Source organism: Populus alba, chromosome 5, assembly GCF_005239225.2.
Source record: "Populus alba chromosome 5, ASM523922v2, whole genome shotgun sequence".
In the NCBI taxonomy this organism is placed as follows: domain Eukaryota; kingdom Viridiplantae; phylum Streptophyta; class Magnoliopsida; order Malpighiales; family Salicaceae; genus Populus; species Populus alba.
Window position 1 is genome coordinate 4,893,211 of NC_133288.1, and position 23,321 is coordinate 4,916,531.

Below are 23,321 nucleotides of genomic sequence, written 5' to 3' on the forward strand. Positions count from 1 at the left end.
AAAATGTCTCCATCATTCTCCGGTGAACGTGGGCCAAATTCCTTGGGATGGGCCATTGTGAGAAACGTGACAAGACCATCCCCAGGCTAATTTCTCAAAATCTTAAATATATTTTTTGCCATCTCACACATTTTTCCTCTTCTTTTTCGTCTGTTCTTTCGTTTTATGAATCATCGATGGTGAGGCTCTAGCTCAAAGGAGTTTACTTTCTTTAACAATCCTCTTTATATCAGGTATGAGTGAATCCTGGTCCGATGGTGACTTGAACGCAATCAAATAGTTCTATCAGCTGACTTGCATGCAAACTTCCTTTGGTGGATTTGAAAAAGAAGAAGCTATCAAGTAGTTATGGTTCACGGAATTGGAGTCATAGCCTGCAATATTTTTGCGAAGTCGTTGCAGTAACCTTCTGATGGTAAAACTGATGAACACGTACATGTTTTTGGAGCATGAAGACAAGTCATCTAAAGGGCGGAGGTAAATCTGCTGGCATTCATTGTTTCCCAGCAAGCGTAAAAGCCTTGCAGACGACAGACCTAACCAGTTTAGATCCACCCCAAACAGTCTTTAAATTAAAAGAATTAATCTGGGTCAATTATTTTAATTTTATTTTAGCTTTTATTTTAAATCAAATCGGGTTTTTACTGATTGATAAAGCTAAACCAAATTGATTTTTTTTTTTAAAAATCCAATCTAATCTAAAGACTAGACTAAAGATGGGCCAAGTTTTATATCAATGGTATCCAAGTCAAGGTAAGAGTTAAAAGCAACATGTTTTTCCAAGTATTTTTCCTTGTTCTTGGGTCTTAAGAAATAATAAAAAAAAAACATCATTTGATTTGAGAAATTGACAATGACTTATCCAAAATGTAAGAGTATAAGTATTTGAATGTATGGAATAAAATAAAACAAGGACGAAATTGCACAATAAATCGATTTTTTTGGTCCTTTTGGCTTGGACCCAACTCCTCCTCCAATTCTTTCTTCTACTCTCCCTAATCTTTATATTTTTCCACAACACCACAAATTGAACCCCCAAGAAATGGCAACTCTCACTCTCCATCTCTCCCGCCTCGCCCGCCAACACTTCCATTTACCTCCTCTTCTCTTCACACCCAGACACCTTTCCATCTCCTTCCCCCGCCGCCGCCACACCCCCGCTGCTTTCTTCCCTCTTTGCTCCTCCTCCACCACCTCCTCCTCCTCCCGCCGCTTCTCAGTTTCAGCCACCACTCCCGCTTCTACAGGTTCTGGAATAACTCAATTTTCCTTTTACCTGACCAAATAATCCTAAAAAGTTTTGTTTACAAAGTTTGAACTTGTTATGGGTGAAATGTATGTATTAGTTTGAAGGTTTTAAGCTTCATTTCTTGTGAATTGAAAGCAAAGGCACATGGTTTCTTTTTTTGCAGAGAGCTGTAGTGATGGTGGTGGATTGATCAGTGATGAAAAATATGATGTGATTGTGGTTGGAGGAGGGCATGCTGGCTGTGAAGCAGCGCTTGCTTCTGCTCGTTTAGGGGCGAAAACGCTTCTTCTAACGCTAAATATTGATCGAATAGCATGGCAGGTTTTTCCTTTTAACTTGTGCAACCCCTGTTATTGAATGCCTTACATAATCTCGTTAGTTTTTAGTCAAATGTAACTGAAAGAATCTTGAAAAGAAGAGTTTGTTTTTTATTCTTTTTTCTTTCTCAGCCTTGCAATCCAGCAGTTGGTGGGCCGGCGAAATCACAACTAGTGCATGAAGTAGATGCTCTTGGTGGTGAAATTGGGAAGGTCGCTGATCGGTAATGCATAAAAAATAGTATGTTTACTTGAGAGCTACATGCCAGATCGTGCGCAACTCTGCAAGTGTTATTCTTTCTTGTTGATGGCGTGACTCACAGTTAAGAGAAATTTAGCTCTATAGGATTAGGGAATTGGAATCATGGGCTTTGATATCTCATATAACTTATAGGGAAGGACAACCTACATATTAGCGGGACTTGATGGGATGCTAGGAGGGGATCACGGTGGGGGAACCCTATTGGTGAATTGGCGGCTATATTTGGTTTCTTCATGCTGAGTCCTATATAGCAGTGCCAAGTCATTCTAGACTCCTTGGTCAGGGTAGAAACCAACCACCTCTCCTTCTTACAAACTTTTCAGAATTGCAACTCTTGATTAATCTTTTTAAGTTCTGCAGATAAGTGACTGTGTCCCTTAATCAAGGATGAAACTGAATTTAGGCACTGGGAAGGGTAGTTGGTTGGGGAAACATTGTTTTGTTAGCATGAAAAGGTCAAGAAGTGAACAAGGATATTTCAATGAGCCAAGTAAGAAAATGACAGGCACCATATCAGGAAAAAATGAATTATGAGTCTCAGGTTAACACAGGTTATTCTTTTCATCATTTTGATGTATTGCTTGTTTTTTTCCTTTAGGTTATGTTTATTCTCAAAAGTCCTTCATCAATTTGTTTAAAGTGAACTGCCTTAGTGTTAAATATCTGTTTTCTAGCTTCACCTATGAGAGCTTTGTATAACATGCTTCAGGTGCTATTTACAAAAGCGTGTACTCAACACGTCGAGGGGTCCTGCTGTTCGAGCTTTGCGTGCACAAACTGACAAAAGGGAGTATGCTATGGAAATGAAAAAAATAGTGGAGAGGTAACTTAACAGACTTAGCTTTTCCTATTAGCTATTTGTGCTTACATTTAATAGCTCAAATGTGCCTATACAAAACTTATTCAACCTCATGTTGCTAAAATTGCAATGCTGGAAAACCACATCCAATTTTCTATCAATGCACAAAAGTTATCATGGTCTTTATTTCATACTTCCATAAATAGGCTTCGATCAAACCATGGTCAAAATAACTCTTACAATCATGTTCATGATTGCAATGTCACAGAAGCAGGCCATAGCAGGCAATCCATAATAGCCATGGATTCTTAATTTTTTTTTCAATCCAATGATTTGGCTACCATGGGAGTATACTGATACTTTCAATTTTTTATAGTAACTGCTGAAAATAAAATACTAAATTTATCTCACTACATTTGTCACTCTATAATGAGTGTGATGGAGGGTCTCGTAGTCATAATAACTTTCAATGAAGATGTACAAATACCTTTGTGCATTTGAATCCAAAAATGTTTTTCACTACAAATCTGCATTTTTCATTTTTTTTCAATTATGGATTTATTTTTCAGCACTCTTGCAAATAACTGAATTTTTGGATGCCTCAGCATCTATCTACTGATCTGAGCGATTTGCTTCCATTTCAGCACTCCAAACCTTTCTATCAGAGAGGCAATGGCGATAGATATATTATTAGGAAAGAATGACAATGTGGAAGGTGTTCACACTTTTTTCGGGATGAATTTCTATGCTCCGTCAGTTGTTCTTACAACCGGAACTTTCATGAGTGGTAAAATTTGGGTTGGTAGAACTTCTATGCCTGCTGGAAGAGCTGGGGAATCAGCTTCAGAGGGACTGACTGAGAACTTGCAATGCCTTGGTTTTGAAACTGATCGATTAAAAACTGGAACCCCTGCACGTGTGGATATTCGTACAGTAGATTTTACTGGATTAGAACCCCAGCCTGGAGACAAAGAGGTCCTTCCATCTAATCTCATGTGTAGGTTCAGTAGATTGCATTCAGCATAATTCGAGATTGCAAATTACACCTCAAAATTTGGTTTAGAAAACAGATTACAGTTGTATAGATTGTCTTTTTTTTAAAATGTACATGGATACGTGTGTGGTGACTGGTGAAGATGTTTCATTTATTACCAGCATCCTGCCATTGATTCCCACATTCTCTATTTATCAAACTTTGATTTGTATGTATGCAATGCTCACTGCCACATCAACTACATTCATGATACAGCACTTACAGAGGTGCTAGTGAATTTGCTACTTTTGCATGCAGTAAACTGATCGGCAGGTTTTTGATGTTGTATAGGGTTCGTGTCTCACTCTTTGACACAGACTTCCTCTACCTGAAACAGAACTTTTATCTAAATATAATGGGCCCTGTGGAATCGAAAATGATGATATTTTGCCTACTATGTGGTTATCAAGTCATGTTCTGATTGTAAGTTAATGATTGACAGGTACATTGGTTTAGTTTTGATCCAGATGTACAAATTGAAAGGGAACAAATGTGTTGCTACCTAACACGCACAACAAAAATTACCCATCAGCTTATTAAGGAGAACTTGCATGAAACTCCCACTTATGGAGGGTGGGTTGAAGCAAAGGGTCCTCGATACTGCCCTTCCATAGAAGATAAGGTATACATCTGCAGTTAATGTATGGGTGGGGAGGGGGGGGGGATTGGAAGGTGAAGGAAAAAGTTCTTCTGTCATGGTAGTTCAGTGTCATCGCCTGAGAAAACATTGCAATTTTGATCCATTCTTTTTCTATAGAAAAGGAGAAGAGGTTGTCCCGATCATAGCTCTTAAGATTCGTGCATATATTTTATAGAACTTACAGGAGCTGGATTTTAAAACCTGTACAGTTTCTGGACACCAACGACTGTCCTAATTGTATAAAATAAATCAAGATAAATAATTTCTTGCCCTCTGTCATTTTAAATAATCTTAAGTGCCCTGCATATTCTTATTCCTAGGTGTGTCCCCCACCCACCGTGGTGTGGAAAGGGGGGCAAAAAGGGAGATCCTGTAGACAATGAGTGGGACCAATTCGTTGTCAACAGTTTTGTGTATATGACCCCCCTATTCAAATTCACGTGCCTTCTTACATTAATTTAGTGCAGGAGAGTACATGAACACATTTCCTTCTTTGAGTTTTTAATAATTGCATCTAAACCTTTTCTCTGTTCTGATAGATTATTTTAATATTATTTAAGATGGTTTGTTGGTAAGGGGATTATTTTTGGAAAGTAATTTTTTTTTTTTACTTTACTTCATTTTGGAGTATAGTTTAAGCATTTGTGAATTTGATATAAGTTCCTAATGCAATATGCATGTCTATTATCTTTCCCCCAGATTGTAAGATTTCATGATAAAGAGTCCCATCAGATTTTTCTTGAACCTGAGGGTAGAAGTGTGCCTGAGCTGTATGTGCAGGTCTGTACCTATCAACTCTGTTCTTCTGTACTATTACTTTGATGAACAGTTGTCTCTTTGTGATTGAGAAGGATTTAACATTTGGACATGATTTGCAATCAAGTAATTGCAAATTGCGTCTGCATTCTCTAGTGTCATTTTGTGACCTGTCGAGCTTCTGGATTAGCATGATCCTGAAAATGCAACATTCAGGGGAAGATGCAAAAATTTCTCTTGTGGTTTCAACCTGAACTTTGGTGACGAAGTTTTATTATCTTGCGCCTTAGTATAATTTGGTGTACTCTATTATAAGGACCTTAACACCATTACTCAAGTCACAAGATTGTATAAATGTTAAACATCTAGTTCAGTTTGACACCTTATTACCAAATTATGGAAACTAAGGTAAACTACATTGATCCTTGTGTGCAAAAGAAATAAACATTTATCACTGGAGTTCATGTGGCCAAATCCACAGGGTACTGTTTTGCACTTCGCTCATAATGATTCCTATTTTACCATTTTGACATCAATTGACTATTTATTTGCTTACAGGGGTTCTCAACTGGTTTACCAGAGAGACTGCAGTTACCACTCTTGAGAACTTTGCCTGGACTTGAAAACTGTTCAATGCTGAGGCCTGCATATGCTGTGGAGTATGATTTCCTGCCTGCATATCAATGCTCAAGGTCTCTAATGACGAAGAAAATTGATGGTCTTTTCTTCTCTGGTCAGATTAATGGGACAACAGGGTATGAAGAGGCTGCAGCGCAGGTGATCTGTCAATAGAGTCAGCTTCTGTCTGTATATTGCTGATGTTATTTATTTCTTGTCACTTGTTGGTAATATATTTTTTATTGTTCCTGGCATAAAAGGCAGCATTGTTTTTTTCCTTGGGTGAACAATTATACGAGGGTTTTGATTTTTTTTCCTTTTGCTTTCTGTAGGGAATTATTTCTGGTATTAATGCTGCAAGACATTCAGATGGTAAGCCCCTCATTGTTCTCGAGAGGGAAAGCAGTTACATAGGGACGTTGATTGATGATCTGGTCACTAAGGACCTTCGAGAGCCTTACCGAATGTTGACAAGGTAGATTGCCTCTGGAGACTAATTATTCAATTTCTTACAATCATTCCTTTAATGTTGCTTGACGCTTATTTTTGGTAGTATACTATGATATGAAATGCTCATATCTCTGAAAAGCTAATTTCGTAAGTATTTCTCAACCATGGTATAATTATCAGATCATGTTGTCTTGTGCACAAAGATGAAAAGTAGAGATGGTTTTAGTACTATTTGACACCAGGCTATCTCCTTCCAAAAGCCACTTCCTGTACCCATGCTTAACATTCAAGATATAGTTGTTTTCTATGTAATCAATGAAATAAAAGTGATGGTCTTGAATGTTTAATTTGCAAATACGGTCTTCTATCTATGAACTGCAAATTAATTTCAAATTTGCGTTGTTGTCATTTTGTAATACCAAAAATACTGTATTGATTTTTCTCCCTCCTCTTAGCCGTTCAGAACACCGATTGCTTCTTCGATCTGATAATGCTGATAGTCGTCTAACACCTCTGGGGCGTGAAATTGGGTTGATAGATGATAGACGGTGGAAATTATACCAGGATAAGCAAGCTCGAATCTTGGAAGAGAAAAAGCGGTTGAAAACAGTCAGGATTTCAGGTTTGTATTCTTTCATTCCAACAAAGCTGGAAGTAGACAAATATTTTAATTGTGAAATAGAAATATAAATCATACATATTCAAGAATTTCCTAAATGTCCTGTTAATTGATATTAACCTTGAAAATGCTCTCTCGGATAAAAGAGGGGGTGGTAGATAGAGACAGAGAAGCAACCAATATGGAGAAATGGGAGCAAGATACATGACCTTTATTTGTTTCTGGCCAAATGCATTTTTGTGCCTATATTGAATAATTATTCATCCACTAGATTGCAATATTATTGCTTCAAATCAATCTTTAATAACAGTGGACAAGAATCTACACCACGGGGATTTTGGGATTACTGCTGTTCTCTTGTTCAAATTTGGGAATCCAGAACTAATCCGAGACAGAGAGAGGAAACACAGGGTTGTATGAGGATCCAAGTTGAATGCTGTTTCCAATATTACTTTCAGGAGGAGATTTGGCTGCTGACATTACCCGTGTGTCCGGACAGCCTGTGAGGGACTCTTCAACACTGGAGAGCCTTCTAAAGAAACCACATGTGCAATATGAAGTTTTTGATAAGCATGGTTTTGGGAATGAACAATTATCCAGAGCAGAGAAAGAGTGTGTAGAGATTGATGTCAAGTATGAGGGCTTCATTATGCGCCAGAAAATTCAACTCCAACAGGTGAGTAATCATTGTTCTCTTGTAGGATTAAAGAGGGAATAAATTTTTTTTCTAACTTTTAAATTATTTAGCATGTCTATATACATTTGGTGTGTGTTAATTACTTCATCTTCGCATGTTTCTTATATCTTGTCATATAAATCAAGTGCTTATTCTACTTGTAGATGGCCCATCAACAAAATAGACCACTTCCTGAGGATTTGGATTACCATGCAATGATAACTTTGTCTCTTGAAGCTCGTGAGAAACTCTCCAAGGTTTGTAGCATAAATAATGTCTGTGGACTTCTGACAGGATTTTCTGTATTCACTCAAACTCCTATAGCTTAGTGGATTAAAACCACTCATGTATTTCGATGTTCTTGTCTGATACAAGTTATGGTGCGAGGGAGCTATTTTTTACTGTCCTGTTAACTTTTTGCTGTGCATTTGGTATTCCGTACACGTTGCCATTTCAATGCCAAGTTCAAATTGAAGTGTTTGTGAATAATAACAAGTTACAATGATATCCTTTTGGTTGTTCCTATGAGAGTGAGAATTGAGATGACGCTCTTGTTTGAAATTGTCCTATATATTCCCACTGCTAGACATAATTTTTATTTTTTTTGAAATTCTTTAAAAATATGGTTCTGGTCAAATGTAATTTTCAGGTCAGGCCACAAACCATTGGTCAAGCAAGTAGAGTGGGTGGGGTGAGCCCTGCTGACATTACGGCTCTTCTCATCATCATTGAAACCAGCCGAAGGAAAGCTCAGGCACAGAGAAGACACGAGATGCTGACTTCTGTCATGACAGAAATCGATTGTGAGTCCAGTGCCCCTTCACCAAAAACAATAACCTTGTGATGTGTTTGAACAGAGGAGACACGAGATGCTGACTTCTGTCATGACAGAAACCAATCGTGAGTCCAGTGCCCCTTCACCAAAAACAATAACCTTGTGATTTGTTTCTGATTAATCAGTGGTTCAGTGCTTATATTCTCTGCCAGTCAGTTATGCCACATATGACACTGCCATTGTTTTACAGTAGTTCAATAACAGTTGGCTAAAGACCCGGTCTTACTCTTAATGGAGGAGGCCTTCAGAATGATGCAGCGGCAATTTTGATGAAGTTGTTTGGTGGCAGGACCTGTGATAACTCGCTTCTCCCCTTCGCTGATGTCAAAATCCAGTGACAGTTGTCCCGCTTCCATTGGCTATTACAGAGTGAAGTCTTGTACCGAAGTTCACTTTTATGAGTTACTCCCATAAGCTGTGCGTGGAAATAACTTTCTAACAGAATATTCATCATTTAAGTTTTCCTTATTCATAGTGTTGTCATCTTAGCAGGTTAGATTTGTTTTGTTATAAATTAATCATACCCCATGTAATTAATCTGTATTTATTTCTTTATTTTCATCATGGAGTTTCCTCTGAATTGGGAGCTCTCACTCTCATGAACCCTTTTTCCTATGAATTTGGACATTGAACCATTGACAGGGACGGGTGAAGGTAACCGTCTGAGTAGTAGACCCTCTACAGTCTGCTGGTAGTATATTTGAAAAGTGGACCATGTGAATCACAACTATTCAGTTATGCCCTGTACTGCAAGAAATAGAGGTGAAAAGATGCTAATACAAATGAAACAAAACATCGCATGACAAAAAGAAGCCCCATGGTCTTCCAAGGTATGTTTTTTAGTCGCTTTAATGCGCAGGTGATGTATCGAAAGGTTGATGGAGAAGTGAAACCCAGAGTGCTATCTCTGTTTGGTTCAAGTCGGACTTGGGAGTCTGGGATTGTCCTGTTACTTGGAAAATGATGTACAAACAAATAAATTTTACAAAAATTTCATACAAAATGTAGAGGCAATAGGATAGACATGTTAGTTGAAGCTTTTGTGCAGGTGAGAGGGAATGCTGGGAATAACATGAGGTGATGGAGCATATTGTTGGTGGTGTTAGGTGAACATGATGGTTGAGAACGGAAATGTGGATTGCCTCCAATCGTTATCTATCATACTTCATTTATGGAGCAGGCAAGGGGGAAGAAGATCTCGAGTTCAAGGTGTGTTCCTATCACCTCAAAAAAGATTGAAAATAAAAAAGAAAAGATAAGATGGCTAAAAATAGAAATGCTATCAAGTAAAAAAATTAACGAGCCATTTCATCTTGTAAGTAGCACAAATTTTGGGAATTCACAAGCGTGCTCTCATGTAACAACAAGTCCTACCCGATTTTCACTCTCTCGTCTCCCTGTCTTTGGTGTCAATTTTGAATATGTCCACCCTGTGAAAAATCAGACGAAACATCCTCGTTATACGTGCAATTAACAAGAAGAAACATCAGTGTTCTTCATCATCTATCATGAATTCTTCCTTATCCCTGCAAAATCAAAACCATATTCTCTCATTGATCACACATACACCAACATCCCAATGAACAAAAATGGACGAGGATAAAGAGGAAATACTAATCATTTGATCTTCCTGTCCGTTAAGTTTAAACACACAAATGCCTGTAGAAGACCCCACTTCCGGGCGCTTATTGATATGGGTCATCTCTTTCTTCATGTTTATTACTGTAGCTGCTGGAGGCAGCTTATTGCTTATGTATATTGTCCTCCCTTCAGACCCATCTAGGGCTTGGCTTCCTGTTGCGGGTATAGCCCTGGTTTGCCTGCCTTGGCTTTTTTGGTTTCTTACCTGCATCTATCGGTTTCTTTCGCGATTCTTTGGATTTCGGGTTGCTATTGGTTCTGGTGGCGGTGGTGGAGGAGGCGGTCGTGCTCGTGCAAATGTTTTTAATACGACAGGAAATGCAGCAACTAATGGCCAGTCTGGTAACATCGAAACTCAGGGCGATGGAACGCAGGATGAGTTTGAAGGGCCCACGATAACGGTAGAGCAAAACGATAGTGGTGGCAATGGAAAGACTGCAATTAAGAGGAATTTATCCTCAAGCAATTCAATCAACAACATGTCTTTTAGATCACATGAGAGTGAATTGCCATTGACCTCATCCATGGCATCTTGATCAATTCATTATTGAGCTCAGGTGGATTGATCTTATCTTTGGCATGGGATATTGATATGAAACCTTCTCAATTCAGTCTCTCTTGATCATCATGGATGAAATAAAGGCATTTTACTCATCCATCTTTCATTATAATTATCTTGAGATTGTTTCAAGAGTTTTGCTGCTTCTTCCCAGATTAATTACTAGGGCATTTTCTTTCTCATCCACTGATTTTCTAGGTGTAGGCATTGCTTCTCTTGCTCACTTCATCTATTGATTTCCTGTCAGAAAAACTCAAATACATGTAAATCTTTCTGGGTTTTGCTATGTTATATTCTCGTTTTTAAACTGTGAATAATTAAGTAGTGTTAATACAATTTCCAGTTAATACAATTTATCCTTGTTTCACGTCCAATAACAATATCTTAAGACACAAGTAAATGGCCAGAAGACCAAAACAATCCCAAGTTCACTATCTGGCATTTGAAGCTAGAACTTCTTGCATGTCTTGTCAAAGCTGTTGAACAAGACATATGCATGGGTTGGCTACCAAAAGACTCTCCCCTCTGTTTGATGATTAGTTCTAGAAATCCATTCGTAGTCGTAGACATACATTGTGCACAGCTTCTTTCATTTTTTTTCCTCTTCAATTATGCCTTCAAATGATCTGATTTGAGATTATATAATTTTATTGTGTTTTTGGTTTCTTAGGAGGTCATAGGACAGACTCAACCATTAGACATGTGGGTCAAATCCAATGACCCGCTGATCTAGAGCTTAGCCTTCAGTGAAAAAACACAATCCTCCTTTTATTATCACAGCATTGATGATCATGTATGATTGTGTTAACCCAGATTAAAGACTAATTATGCAGATCATATCTTCTCAGGATACTCTTTTTATGGAGCTTAAGTTTCTGATATAATCTTATGATGGCCTTTTAATTTACATCAGTAATAGCTTCAAGATAGTGTTTGTCATATGTTCCGGAAGCCTTTTTTTTTAAAAAAAAGTTTTTTTTCTTCAAATTAATATGTTTTTAATGTTTTTATATTATTTTCATGTATTAATATCAAATATATATAATTTTTTTTAAAAAAAATTATTTTAAAATAAAAATTACTTTAAAAAACAACCTCAATAACACTCCTAAACATGCTATACTTCAAGAAACAACTTTCATCCTTCATGAGTAGCCATCTTCACAGCTCTGGCTGTAATATACCTTGGTTCCAATGCTAAGAATCAAAGCAAAGCCTACAGAAGATCATCATCATCTAAGCATATAGACCTAAAGTACAAGTGAGAAATAGAATATTTCTCTACTAAGGAAACAACATCATCCTTGGATGTAAATGCTCTTGTCGATGTAAAAAAATCTTCATTTTTTTACTTTGATACTTGGCTTTCTATGTATATAAACAACTATTAAATCATCTAAAAATATTTTATAAAACACAAAAAAAGACTTGAAAAGACATCAATTTTATGCCTTTTTCTAATGAAAATACCTTTTAAAAAGTATTTGAATCATAATATTATATAATATTACCATTTAGGAGAGGCAAGTTGTATTATATAATATGGTATTGTAAGATAAAACGAGCTATTTTTTATTGTCCAATTATTATAAAAAGCAATTTTTATTTTTATTTTGAAGTTTTTATTTCTTCTTTTGATTCATTGGATGATTCATTTTTATGATTGGATCTTTTGTCTAATGTTTTTATAACATAAAATGTCAAATTCTCTTTAAAATAAATATTTTAGATGGTTAAGGAGATTGGTCTTCTTCTTGTAATTTTTGGATTTGGATATCTTAACTAATGCCAATAAATTGAATTCTTAAAATTATTCAAAACAAAACCTAATTTTAAATGATATATAAACTTATTTTTCTAAGATCACTTAAAAATAAAATCTAATCTCCATCGAGGTATAAATTATTTTAAAAATAATAATACATTTTTATATCAAGAAAAAAAAACAAAATTAATGTAATATATCATAAATTAAAAATAACTGATTTTATGTTTTCCAAAGCTTTAGAGCTTTGTTTGTTTTTGTGTTTTAAAAGTATTTTTAAAAAAGTTTAAATTTTTTTATGTTTTTATTTACTTCAAATTAATATATTTTTAGTGTTTTTAAATTATTTTGATGCGCTGATATAAAAATTTATTTTCATATATTTTTTTTTAAAAAATATTTTAAAAAACAACAGTAATTATAATCCCAAACATCTTTAAAAAAAATTAAATCTTAAAAAATCCCAACCTAAGCGGGAAACCAATTCAAATTTAATTAAATTTATTTTAAACCCAACGGATTCTTTTCTTCCTTCCTTCCTTCCTTCCTTCCTTTATACAAATACATTTCTCCTCCTTTCTCTTCTTAAAAAACACCCTCCTTTTTCTCCCCCTACCACCTCCGCTCCTCTCTCTCTCTAAACTAAAAATGGCGGATTTTTCAAAAAGCACCAACAAAAAACCAGTTAGTCTGAACCACCGCCACCACCGCCTCCTCCAAGACCTCTCCGCTCCTCCCAAACAACCAAAGTCAGCCACACCCTCAGGTCTCTCTCTTCAACTCTTTTTTGTTTTAATTTTACAAGTTTTGATTTATCGGGTTTTGAAATCTTGAATTGATTTGTTTGGTGTACAGAGGAGGACGAGGAAGAAGAGAGTGTATTCAATGTGAAGCTCGAAGGACGACGTCGTTTTCGCAAAGCTGAAGCAGAGGATGATAACATCCCTAATTTCTGTGGAATCACTGATTTTGATTCTTCTCCTGGTAATATCCCTAAATCCCTATCTTGACTGCCCCCATTATCTTATTTTTAGTGATTAGCAAAACCCTAAAAAAAGTTTTGGTTTTTGATGTGGGGAAATTGATTTTTTCCAGAAGAGGAGAAGCCTACGAAGGTTAAGATCGAAGGAAGACGGAGACTTTGCAAAGTCTCTTTTGGAGATGATGGAGATGGTGAGAGTAGAGAAGAAGTGAAAACTGATTCTAGTTTTGATGATATTGCTGATTTTGATTCGCCCATACCGTCCAAAAATGTTGGTGATTGTGACAATAACAGGGGGGTTAATGAGATAAAAGATATTCTTAATGATTTGACCTCAAGGCTTGATCTTTTGTCAATTGAGAAAAGGAGAATGCCTGAAAATGGTAACGTGGTTAAGAAAGTTGATGTGGTTGGATATGCGAGTGCCGAGTCTTCGTTTTCTTCATCTTCTGGTCCATCTGATTCCTCATCGAATGTGAATAAGAATTTTGTGGATGCGTATGAAGATGATCATTTGCTGAGCGAGTCTTTTGCTGATGAGGTTGATAGTAAGGGCAATGACATTTGTAAAGGGCTAAAGAGGAACGAATATGGAAGGGTGGATGAAAAGTTAGTCCCTGTGGGAAAATCTTTTGCGTCCAATGTTGTAGAAGAGGAAGGCGATGTGCAGATTGTCTCTGACCGTGATGACTATTTCACTAGGGTGGGGAAAACTAATAAAGTTGCTCTAAAAGTGAAGAAAAATGAACCCACAAGGTTCCATGAGAAATTGAGGACTGTAGGACGGTCTTCTTTGCTTAGTCTTCGAGATGAATCAGAGGACAAGGAAGATGACTGTGAGGTTTTGACCAGCAAAAAGGTGGTCAAGAAAGCTGGGAGACCCGATGCCATTGCTAAGTACAATTTATTATCTGATGAATCTAGTGTGACTGATGTGTTGGACAATCATGCAGATTCAGAGGATGATAGTTGCATTACATTGCCTGGACCAAAATCTACATACAAATTATCTGGTACAATTGCAAAAATGCTGTATCCTCATCAGCGTGAAGGTTTAAGATGGCTCTGGTCTTTGCATTGTCAGGGTAAGGGTGGAATCTTAGGAGATGACATGGGCTTGGGAAAAACGATGCAGGTAAGGAAGTGGGTGCAATAATTTATGAAGATAGTTACAATGTTAATACTCCACCGCTGTATGGATTAACTTTTATTTGTTTTGTTCTGCAGATTTGCAGCTTTCTAGCAGGTCTCTTCCATTCCAAATTGATTAAGAGGGCTATGGTTGTGGCCCCTAAAACACTGCTCGCCCATTGGATTAAAGAACTGTCTGTTGTGGGGCTTTCTGCGAAGACTAGAGAGTGAGGCTGTTTTTACTCAAGTCTTTTGAAAGTTCAAATGTTTCTCTTTTACCATTGAAGAAAAGAGGTCTGTTAATGAATACTAATCACCTTTTGCACTTACATGTAGATATTTTGGGACATCTTTAAAAGCTCGGGACTATGAGCTGCAATATATACTTCAGGTTTTACATGTGCTCTCATTGTTTATATTTTTTGTACTTCCAAGTGTAACTCATAACATCCAGACAGTTAATATTTGATACCTGCAGCCAAATAAGAGGAAAGAACACAACTATGTTTTATATTTTAATCTGACTTGTGGACTTGAAGCAAGTTAAATTCTGCTGAAGTTTAAGTTGAAATATGGTACTGACTAATGCAGACGTGAGTTCTGTCCAGTTTTAGGGCTGAACTGATTTGTCTGGTTTCTTGGAAGTTTGAATCATATCTACTTCTCTTCAATCTATTATTCGCATCTACCATAACCTTGTTTTTCGAGAGAAATCTTAATGCAATTTTTGGCGGGGTTTCCTGTTATTGTTGATTATCATGGCAAAATTTAACATTTTATTTTTGTCTGGATTCATCTTCTCATTTCAGGACAAAGGAATTCTCCTTACAACATATGATATTGTGCGGAACAACTCAAAATCCTTACGAGGGGATCATTACTTTATCGATGATGAAAGCGAAGATAGTTACATTTGGGACTACATGATTCTTGACGAGGTAAACTTTGAAGTTTAAAATTTGGTTTGTATTACACCTGATGTTTTTACATATCGGAATCATGTAGGCATCAATTGGATATTAGGAATCTTTTTATTTTTCTTTGAGGTTTCAACTTTAAAGAGATTGTTAAATTTGTGCGATGTTTCTCCAGGGACATCTCATAAAAAATCCTAGCACTCAGAGGGCTAAAAGTTTGCTAGAGATACCAAGTGCTCATTGTATTGTCATTAGTGGCACTCCCATTCAAAACAATCTTAAGGTATTATCTTTAAGATTCATATTTCTTTTGGCTCTTTCTATAAACTAACACATGACATAAAAATATGGATATTTAACGCTTTAGTCCTGTTACTTGAAATACTTGAAACAGGAATTGTGGGCCTTGTTCAACTTCTGCTGTCCTGGTCTACTTGGTGACAACAAATGGTAATTATTCTCTTAATGCTTCAGACTGCTTCAATAAGTTCATGCTCACCTATGGCATCAAATATCGTTTTTTTCAGGTTTAAGGAAACATATGAGCATCCTATACTTCGTGGAAATGAAAAAAATGCTTCTGATAGGGAGAAGCGTATTGGTTCAACGGTTGCAAAGGTGCATTTTGTGGGATGTACTGGATTGTGCTTTCTGCATCCTTGATTATTTTCTTTCATTTTTCTTTGACATTACGGAGTTGCATATGAATTGTTGTGGTTATTTTCCTGTGCCATTTTTGCTATATTCTTCTTAAAATGGAAAATGTAGAACTGTGAGTAAATGTTTCTGTTGATCCAATTTAGAATTCTGTACAGTTAGGCCTGTAATGAACCATGTTTCCTACTCTACAGGTTCTTATTTTTTCACTGGTTTCTTAGGCTTTGACTCTCATTCTAGTATTTAGGATGTGTTTGTTAGTAGGGTAACTTTTCTCCTTCTCTACTTATGTTTGGTAGAGTTCTTTGGAGGGAGGGAAGTGTTAAGTTGCCTCCTTGTTTACTCATGAAGGCAACATTTCTATATTGGCCTTTGATTTTGCTCTTTTCAAATGAGCATTAAAACAATACATAACACAAGTTGTAATTGCATTATTTATTGATGAAATTTACTATATGTCTGTACTGTTTTTTATTGCGGAATAAAATATCTAGAAGTGTTAAAATTGACATGATACTAAAAAATTAACATTGAAGGGTTATCCATGCTTGCTTATATGGATTCCTTAGACCTAAAGATCTTTAAAATGTTGTCATTGTCTTATGTTGTCTGATGAATAAGTTTTATAAGATTCCAAAACTAATGCACAAAGGTTTTGCCAAGGTACATCAATGATGAGACTGCAGCCTTCTGAATCTTGTTTCTCTAATATTTTTTAATTGATACTTTTTTCAAGAAATGTCTTTATCTTGAACTGCTGTAATGTTCTTTATGTTCATTTGGTGAAATCAATTTTAATGATCCTAAGATATCAAACTACATGGATTTGTATTAACATTTATTTATTCCATTTTAGTTACTAGGCTGACCATTGGGTTTTGTACTTTGCAACAAACTTGGTTCCTCATGTTCTTATGAAAGATTACAGATTATCTAAAATCCAGAAATAGTCAGTCATATTGTTTACTTTATAGGAATTGAGAGAACGCATTCAACCTTACTTTTTGCGCCGTATGAAGAATGAAGTATTCAAGGAAGATGATGCTACAACTGCTAAACTTTCCCGAAAGAATGAGATCATTGTGTGGCTCAGACTAACTGCTTGTCAGGTGTGGTTTGTTGCACATGCCTGAGTTTGTGTTCATATATCATGCATCCAATTAATCATGCAATTGTTTCACTTGGTGTACAGCGGCAACTATATGAAGCCTTTTTGCGGAGTGAAATTGTTCTTTCAGCTTTCGATGGCTCGCCATTGGCTGCCCTGACGGTTTTTACTCTTCAACTTTTTTGCTTATGTTTGTTTGAGATGTGCAAAAAGACAATGATTTTCAGTACCAAGGTGGCGCTTAATTCTTATTATTGTTAACCATCATAGGGTGTTTACTTTGTTGGTTTTGATCAAGGGAGTGTATACATATTAACTCTAGTTCTCTTGAACAATTTGTAGTTGGGTTGAGCTGCGGCTTGACTGATTCTATACAAAGAAAAATTTTAATTTTCTCCTGCATTAAAGTGGAAATCTTTTATTATCGTATTTTCAGAAGCTCTGAATTTTACCCTCAGTTACTGTTTATTTGATTCTATTGGGTCTGTCTATTGTTTTTTGTTCTTGGTTCATATTTGGAAGATTTTTGGTAGCGAATCAATTAGTAAGTTTTAATGAATAGTTTGAATCTTGTTGAAGAATTATACTATTCTGTGTCACTTCAATATTTTGGTTGTCTTTCTGTAATCAAATAGCTTTTTTGCTGGAGCAGATTCTGAAGAAAATATGTGATCACCCGCTTCTCTTGACAAAAAGAGCAGCCGAGGATTTGTTGGAGGGAATGGAGTCAATGCTAAATCCAGAAGATGCAGCTGTAGCAGAGAAATTGGCAATGCATCTAGCTGATGTTGCTGACAGAACTGACACTGACTTTCAAGAGAAGCATGACAACATCTCTTGCAAGATCTCTTTTATATTGTCACTTCTGGTTAGATATGTCTCAGAATTATTGTTGATGCTTTTGATTTAGTATTTGATCATTCATGCTTAATGCATATGCTGATCTTCCACAGGATAATTTAATTCCAGAAGGGCACAATGTTCTTATATTCTCTCAAACTCGCAAGATGCTTAATCTCATCCAGGTTTGTAACCATGAATCTTTGTTGCTGAGAATGCAATATGGATTGGTTAATTTTCTGATTTTTCACAAATGTAGCTGATTGGATGAGAAAAAACTTAAGGTGTAAGCAAGTAAATGAGTGGGGTGTGTCCTTGGTGTCGGACAAAATTTAGTAACAACATCGTCATTAGCATATATTATTAATTCGAGAAGATCAGCAGATATCAAAAGTTACGAAAAGTTTTCATGGTGTGTTTACCCAGGAATTTAGCTTTTTTTGTCAATTGCTCATTTCTTATACATGCCATCTGTTGGAAACTGCAATTCCACTCAATGTGTAGTATTACATGTTTCCTTCTAATTGTGTTTGTTGAAGTATTTTCTAGTTTGGAAAGTAAATTTAAGCCCACATGTAACATGCAAGCTGATGAATTAATTCAATTTAGTTTTGTAGGGGAACGTGGTAAATTGTTTCTGTGATTGTTTTGGCTAAATGAACCTAACATATCTAAATCAAAGTTGTGAAACCACGTCATCATTAATTATGCATGAAAATATCTTTTGGATACATGGACATGTGATTTGTTTTTGCCTTAGATATGCATGGTTGTTGCTTTCTTACATTATACTTTATTTGAATCATCTATTTATATTTTTCTGTCCCTGTAGCTAGATGAATATTTATGTTTAAAGTAATTCCTGGCCTATTCAAAACTCTGATTTCTAGAGTATTTATATATTAAATTCAATGATTTTGCAAGTTTTTGTATCTTTTCTTCTTTAATGTTTAGGCTTTGGCAGAAGTTGATACATGGCTTATCTTTTTGCTGTGATAGGAATCCCTGGTATCCAATGGTTATGAGTTCATACGCATAGATGGTACAACAAAAGCTACTGACAGAACAAAAATTGTTAGTGTAAGTTTTCTAAAAAGTCAAAACCATTAAACTTTAGTTATTGCATGTGAAATATCTATTCAAAATCTTTGTTTTCCTGAACCCAAAAAATATAAATAAATACATAACATTTCAGGACTTCCAAGAAGGCAATGGGGCTCCTATATTTCTCCTAACATCTCAAGTTGGTGGTCTTGGTCTTACACTTACAAAAGCAGACCGTGTGATTGTGGTTGATCCTGCTTGGAATCCTAGGTGCTTCCTTAAGTTTATTTCTTTCATTCACTCAGATTCAGCAAACATGAACTGACTACTTCATAAGATCGAGGATAGGCAAATTTGCTGGTGATTACAAACGGATTTGCCAAAAAATTCAGATATTTTAGAATATATCTTTTACTTTTGCAAACATCAATAACTGTCTTTAAAATGTCCACTACAGGGATTACATTTATTTTTCTTTATCTATCATTTTTACTGGCAGCTTGTGGAGTTTATGAATTTTGCATGTTGAAAAATATGTTAAAATGTTTGTGACATCCAGAAATGGCATGATGGTTGCACTTCTACATACTAAACTTTGGCCTCTAAACTACCCAAAGAACTTTTCAACTTCAACGCGTTTCTGATGTTTCACATACTTTTCTCTCATTTTCTATTAAACAGCTTTCCCTTTCTTGCTGCTTCAGTTTTTTCTGTCCCTGTCAGGCAGGCTATGTTAAGAATTTTCTTGGTGTAATTTGTCGGTCAATTAATATATCTCTCTTTGTAGCACGGATAACCAGAGTGTTGATCGTGCATATCGAATTGGGCAAATGAAGGATGTTGTCGTATACAGGCTAATGACTTGTGGTACTGTTGAAGAGAAAATTTATAGGAAGCAGGTTCAATGCTCATCTCTCTTATTTTTTGTGGTTGTCATATGGTATGTACATGAGATGTAGTAGCTGTTTTTGAGTTGCAAATATTGTTATTGTTGTCATGGTATTTAAAGACTTTAGAGCTGTTTCTGAGTCGGTTCACTGGGTTTCAATACATTTCTTCAAGTGGTTGAAAAACTATATTGCATGTAATTTGTCTTGACAGATTGCTTTGGGGAAGGGTTTATTTAGTAGGAAAAGCCTGAAAAAAAATTAAATGTTCCTCTGTTGCAGATTACAATTTATCTGTAGAAATTTTTTTTATTCTGCTAAGCCAACATTGTATGGTTTCTTTCCAATTATCCTCTGTATCCATAATAAGTGTTTACTTTGGATGTTAGTTAGATGCATGGGTTGAATCATGAATCTTTAAAATTGAAACATTAGCACAATGGGATGAAGTTGACTCCTAAAAATTTCTGTTGTAGATATTCAAGGGGGGATTATTTAGAACAGCAACTGAAAACAAAGAACAAATTCGATACTTTAGCCAGCAGGTATGCACGTATGAGGTTTTATTTGTTGATTTACTGGGATAAATTCCTGGCATCTTTTTTAAGCATATGTGATGTTGTCTTTTAAAGTTAAATTGATTTTTTCAGGATCTTCGGGAGCTATTCAGTCTCCCAAAGCAGGGGTTTGATATTTCCCTCACACAGCAACAGTTACATGAAGAGCATGACAGCCAGCACAAAATGTACTGAGGCCTCTTAGTGGCAACTTAATTTCTGCCTACTTATTTTTCTCTCTAATTAGCAAAGTTGGACCGTGTTTAATTAATATTTGCTTTTGTAGGATCTTCAGTTTTGGATATCTCTCATCTTTGATCTTCCTCTCACCAAGAAACCATTGCTATTAGTAGTGTATTTTTAAATTCCTAAAAATGTGTTATTGCACAAGCCTTTTTTTGTCTCTTAAAGAGTAGAAGCTAGCAATTCGTTGGCCTGGATCCAAGATAATTAGCAGTCCAGCACCTTTCATCCATTATGATTATGCATCTGTGATCCATGTAAAAAAATGCAAGTTTTGTGGAATTGTTTGGTTATGAATTATTAAATTCCAATGACTTTCTATATGAATTCCATGCCATCTTATCTCTTAATTTGTGTTTTTGTTTCTGTAGGGATGAATTTCTGGAATCCCACATAAAATTCTTAGAGACTCAAGGTATAGCAGGAGTAAGTCACCACAGCCTATTATTCTCAAAGACAGCAACTGTACAAGTTGCACAAAAAGAAGAAGATGAGATAAGGTGAAACTCTGCTCCGTTTTTTCTGCTTTTGGGTACAAAACAATGTTACCTCTATTTTTTTCTTTTTATAAACACGCAGTTCCTTGTTTTTATATGAGTGCTTCTTTGCATACTGTTCTTGCATATTTTGAGCTAAGGTAAATTGGAATAAAATTACGTTAATTCTAAACCCCTCTTAGTTTGCATGAATTCTCCTTCGATTCTACTCCAAACAATTCATTAGTTCAAATTATGGAGCTACCAGCTGGTTTATGCATTGTGATAAAAGGCCTGCCATTTTCTTTGCTATAAAATTGGTATCCTGAATTCCACTGATAGTATAACTACTTGGTTCAAATTATTAGTCCAAAAATAGCATAAAACGTTTACTCTTTTTACCCGTAATTGTAAATCACGCATTCAAACCTCAGGAGTATAAGGTAGTCTTTGTATTTGAAAGCTTTATTCGTGCAAAGCATACTAATCACTATCCTCATTCCATACCTTTTAAATCTGGTGTGGTTTGGTACTCTATTTGTGGGTTCAGGAAAAAGGTATCCACAATGGTGGGAAATTCATCATCGAGTTATTCACTTGAACGTGATGTTGATGGGTATGATCTTTACATTTGATTATGTATTTTAAAAAATAAACCATCATATTCTTTTAAAGCTATTTTTAGTGCATGTTATTTAGTTTCTAATATTTGACAGGGCTGTGCATGCTTTCAATCCCAAGGATGTAAATCTGAAGAAGAAAACCTCTTCCCCAGATAGTGTGGGTAAATTGACAGAATCTGAAATCAAAGAGAGAATCAATCGGCTGTCACAAATACTTGGAAATAAGGTATGATTTAAATGACATGTGAAAAGGCAGATAAAACTATTGCTTCAGAGTAACTGCTCGAATTACAAACATTGAAGGTCGAGAATTGCCATCCAAAACATATTGAGTAAATAAAATTGAAGGCTGGCATTGGCTTGACCTTTCGTTTTATTTTTCCTTGCTTGGGAGCAGTTGGGTTTTATTCTAACTTTGATTCAATAACCCAAATTGTTGAATACATTATTTGTTCGTGTTAAATGGATTCAACCCTCCATGCCATCTTCATTTTATGTTACTTCTAAGGAACCATTTCAATCTGGTTGTGCCTGAATTAAAGTAGAAGCTTTTTAATCGCTTCTTCTTTTCTCAGTTCTGCTTTTCTGTTTACAGGTTACCATTTCAAGGTTACCAGACCAAGGAGCGAAACTACAAAAGCAGATTGGCGAGTTAAATTCAGAGCTCAACAAGCTGAGAATGGAGAAAGCAACAGAGGGAAAAGGGATCATCAGTCTGGATGATTTAACTGGGGAATTTGAAAGACGATTGAATGTATAGATCATTTTTACTGAAGCAAACGGAGGCAACGACAGTTGAAAGAATATAATTTTGCTGGCTATACTGAGAATCGCCATATATATATCTTCAACATACAATACTTTCTGGGCGGGGGCACGTACTTTCTGCTTGCTGTTTATTGAATCAAGTGTAATTAATCCATGTCAAATTACGATATAAACTCTGCTTGGGGCCTTGCATGTTATTTTAAGATAACCATGGTGCCCAAAAAAGCGTTGTTTATAGAACATCTGAAGAGATTGATAAAAATTTCAGTTTGATTATGTTATAAAAACTTCAGTATCTTATTTTTAATTTAAATATATATATTTTATTTATTAGCATGTATATTAGGAATTTGATTTGAAATTAATTATAAGTTTGAATGTATATGTAGTATATATATGTTATAATCTTACTATGATGAAAACATGTTTGCCATGATATATTTGTAATATAAATCTATATATTTTTTAATCCTGATAATGTGATCAAGGTGTTGTAAAAATTGCACATATAGATTAGTGATTTTTACATATGAAAAGAAATATAAAAGTATAATATTGAAAGTTAATTATAACTTTTCCTTGTAGTTTATCAAAGCAAATTAATTAGTGGCTATAATATTAAAAATATTTGAATCATCATTTGATTATGAACTTGTTTAATTAAAGATAATTTTATTTCAAAAAAATTCTTTTATTTCTTTTCTCAGACTTTTCATCATAATAACTTATTTTTTTTGCCTTTTATTTTTTTTAAAATAAAAAAAATCAAATTAAATCAAAAACTCAAATGAAATGAATGAAGATTAATTTATAAATATATGTATAAACACAGGGACTAAATAACAATTTGTGAAACCACAAAGACTAAT

General features: G+C 35.4%; 3 protein-coding genes across 7 annotated transcripts; all 3 read left to right on the forward strand.

Annotated features, from left to right (window-relative positions):
* Positions 1–992: 992 nt before the first annotated feature.
* Positions 993–8,853, forward strand: LOC118030628 (uncharacterized). Of its 5 annotated transcripts, none has more exons than XR_004684361.2 (14): positions 998–1,247; positions 1,413–1,570; positions 1,699–1,790; positions 2,538–2,651; positions 3,272–3,602; positions 4,103–4,282; positions 5,000–5,080; positions 5,615–5,833; positions 6,007–6,149; positions 6,580–6,746; positions 7,202–7,419; positions 7,584–7,676; positions 8,069–8,319; positions 8,445–8,853. XR_004684361.2 is itself a non-coding variant. In XM_035034807.2 (13 exons), exons 1-13 carry the CDS (start codon positions 1,043–1,045, stop codon positions 8,261–8,263), a joined length of 2,196 nt encoding a protein of 731 aa, XP_034890698.1. In that variant the 5' UTR covers positions 998–1,042; the 3' UTR covers positions 8,264–8,853. The 5 variants fall into 5 exon arrangements, 3 of the variants coding, with proteins under 3 accessions (XP_073265554.1, XP_034890698.1, XP_073265553.1); XR_004684362.2 differs by having other exon boundaries at positions 8,544–8,853; XM_035034807.2 differs by having other exon boundaries at positions 8,069–8,853.
* Positions 8,854–9,909: 1,056 nt separating this feature from the next.
* On the forward strand, positions 9,910–10,431 carry LOC118031900 (uncharacterized). The gene has a single exon (XM_035036417.1). The coding sequence runs from the start codon at positions 9,910–9,912 to the stop codon at positions 10,429–10,431; it is 522 nt and encodes a 173-aa protein (XP_034892308.1).
* A 2,350-nt stretch (positions 10,432–12,781) lies between these two features.
* On the forward strand, positions 12,782–22,759 carry LOC118030641 (protein CHROMATIN REMODELING 24). The gene is made up of 22 exons (XM_035034827.2): positions 12,782–12,985; positions 13,075–13,203; positions 13,315–14,336; positions 14,429–14,559; positions 14,669–14,723; positions 15,142–15,270; positions 15,425–15,532; positions 15,644–15,699; positions 15,777–15,867; positions 16,881–17,015; positions 17,099–17,176; positions 17,667–17,882; positions 17,968–18,039; positions 18,854–18,934; positions 19,050–19,168; positions 19,686–19,797; positions 20,262–20,330; positions 20,436–20,530; positions 20,957–21,085; positions 21,612–21,677; positions 21,778–21,910; positions 22,280–22,759. The coding sequence occupies exons 1-22, from the start codon at positions 12,868–12,870 to the stop codon at positions 22,442–22,444; spliced, it is 3,309 nt and encodes a 1,102-aa protein (XP_034890718.1). The 5' UTR covers positions 12,782–12,867; the 3' UTR covers positions 22,445–22,759.
* Positions 22,760–23,321: the final 562 nt, after the last annotated feature.

Bases quoted from the DNA above. Each gene is read 5' to 3' on its own strand.
- LOC118030628 (XM_035034807.2), top strand. From the start codon at position 1,043: ATGGCAACTCTCACTCTCCATCTCTCCCGCCTCGCCCGCCAACACTTC. The intron at 3,603-4,102 runs GTCCTTCCATCT...AATGATTGACAG, and splicing joins CCCAGCCTGGAGACAAAGAG to GTACATTGGTTTAGTTTTGA. The intron at 5,834-6,006 runs GTGATCTGTCAA...TGCTTTCTGTAG, and splicing joins ATGAAGAGGCTGCAGCGCAG to GGAATTATTTCTGGTATTAA.
- LOC118031900 (XM_035036417.1), top strand. From the start codon at position 9,910: ATGCCTGTAGAAGACCCCACTTCCGGGCGCTTATTGATATGGGTCATC.
- LOC118030641 (XM_035034827.2), top strand. From the start codon at position 12,868: ATGGCGGATTTTTCAAAAAGCACCAACAAAAAACCAGTTAGTCTGAAC. The intron at 15,533-15,643 runs GTATTATCTTTA...TACTTGAAACAG, and splicing joins CCATTCAAAACAATCTTAAG to GAATTGTGGGCCTTGTTCAA. The intron at 21,678-21,777 runs GTATGATCTTTA...AATATTTGACAG, and splicing joins CTTGAACGTGATGTTGATGG to GGCTGTGCATGCTTTCAATC.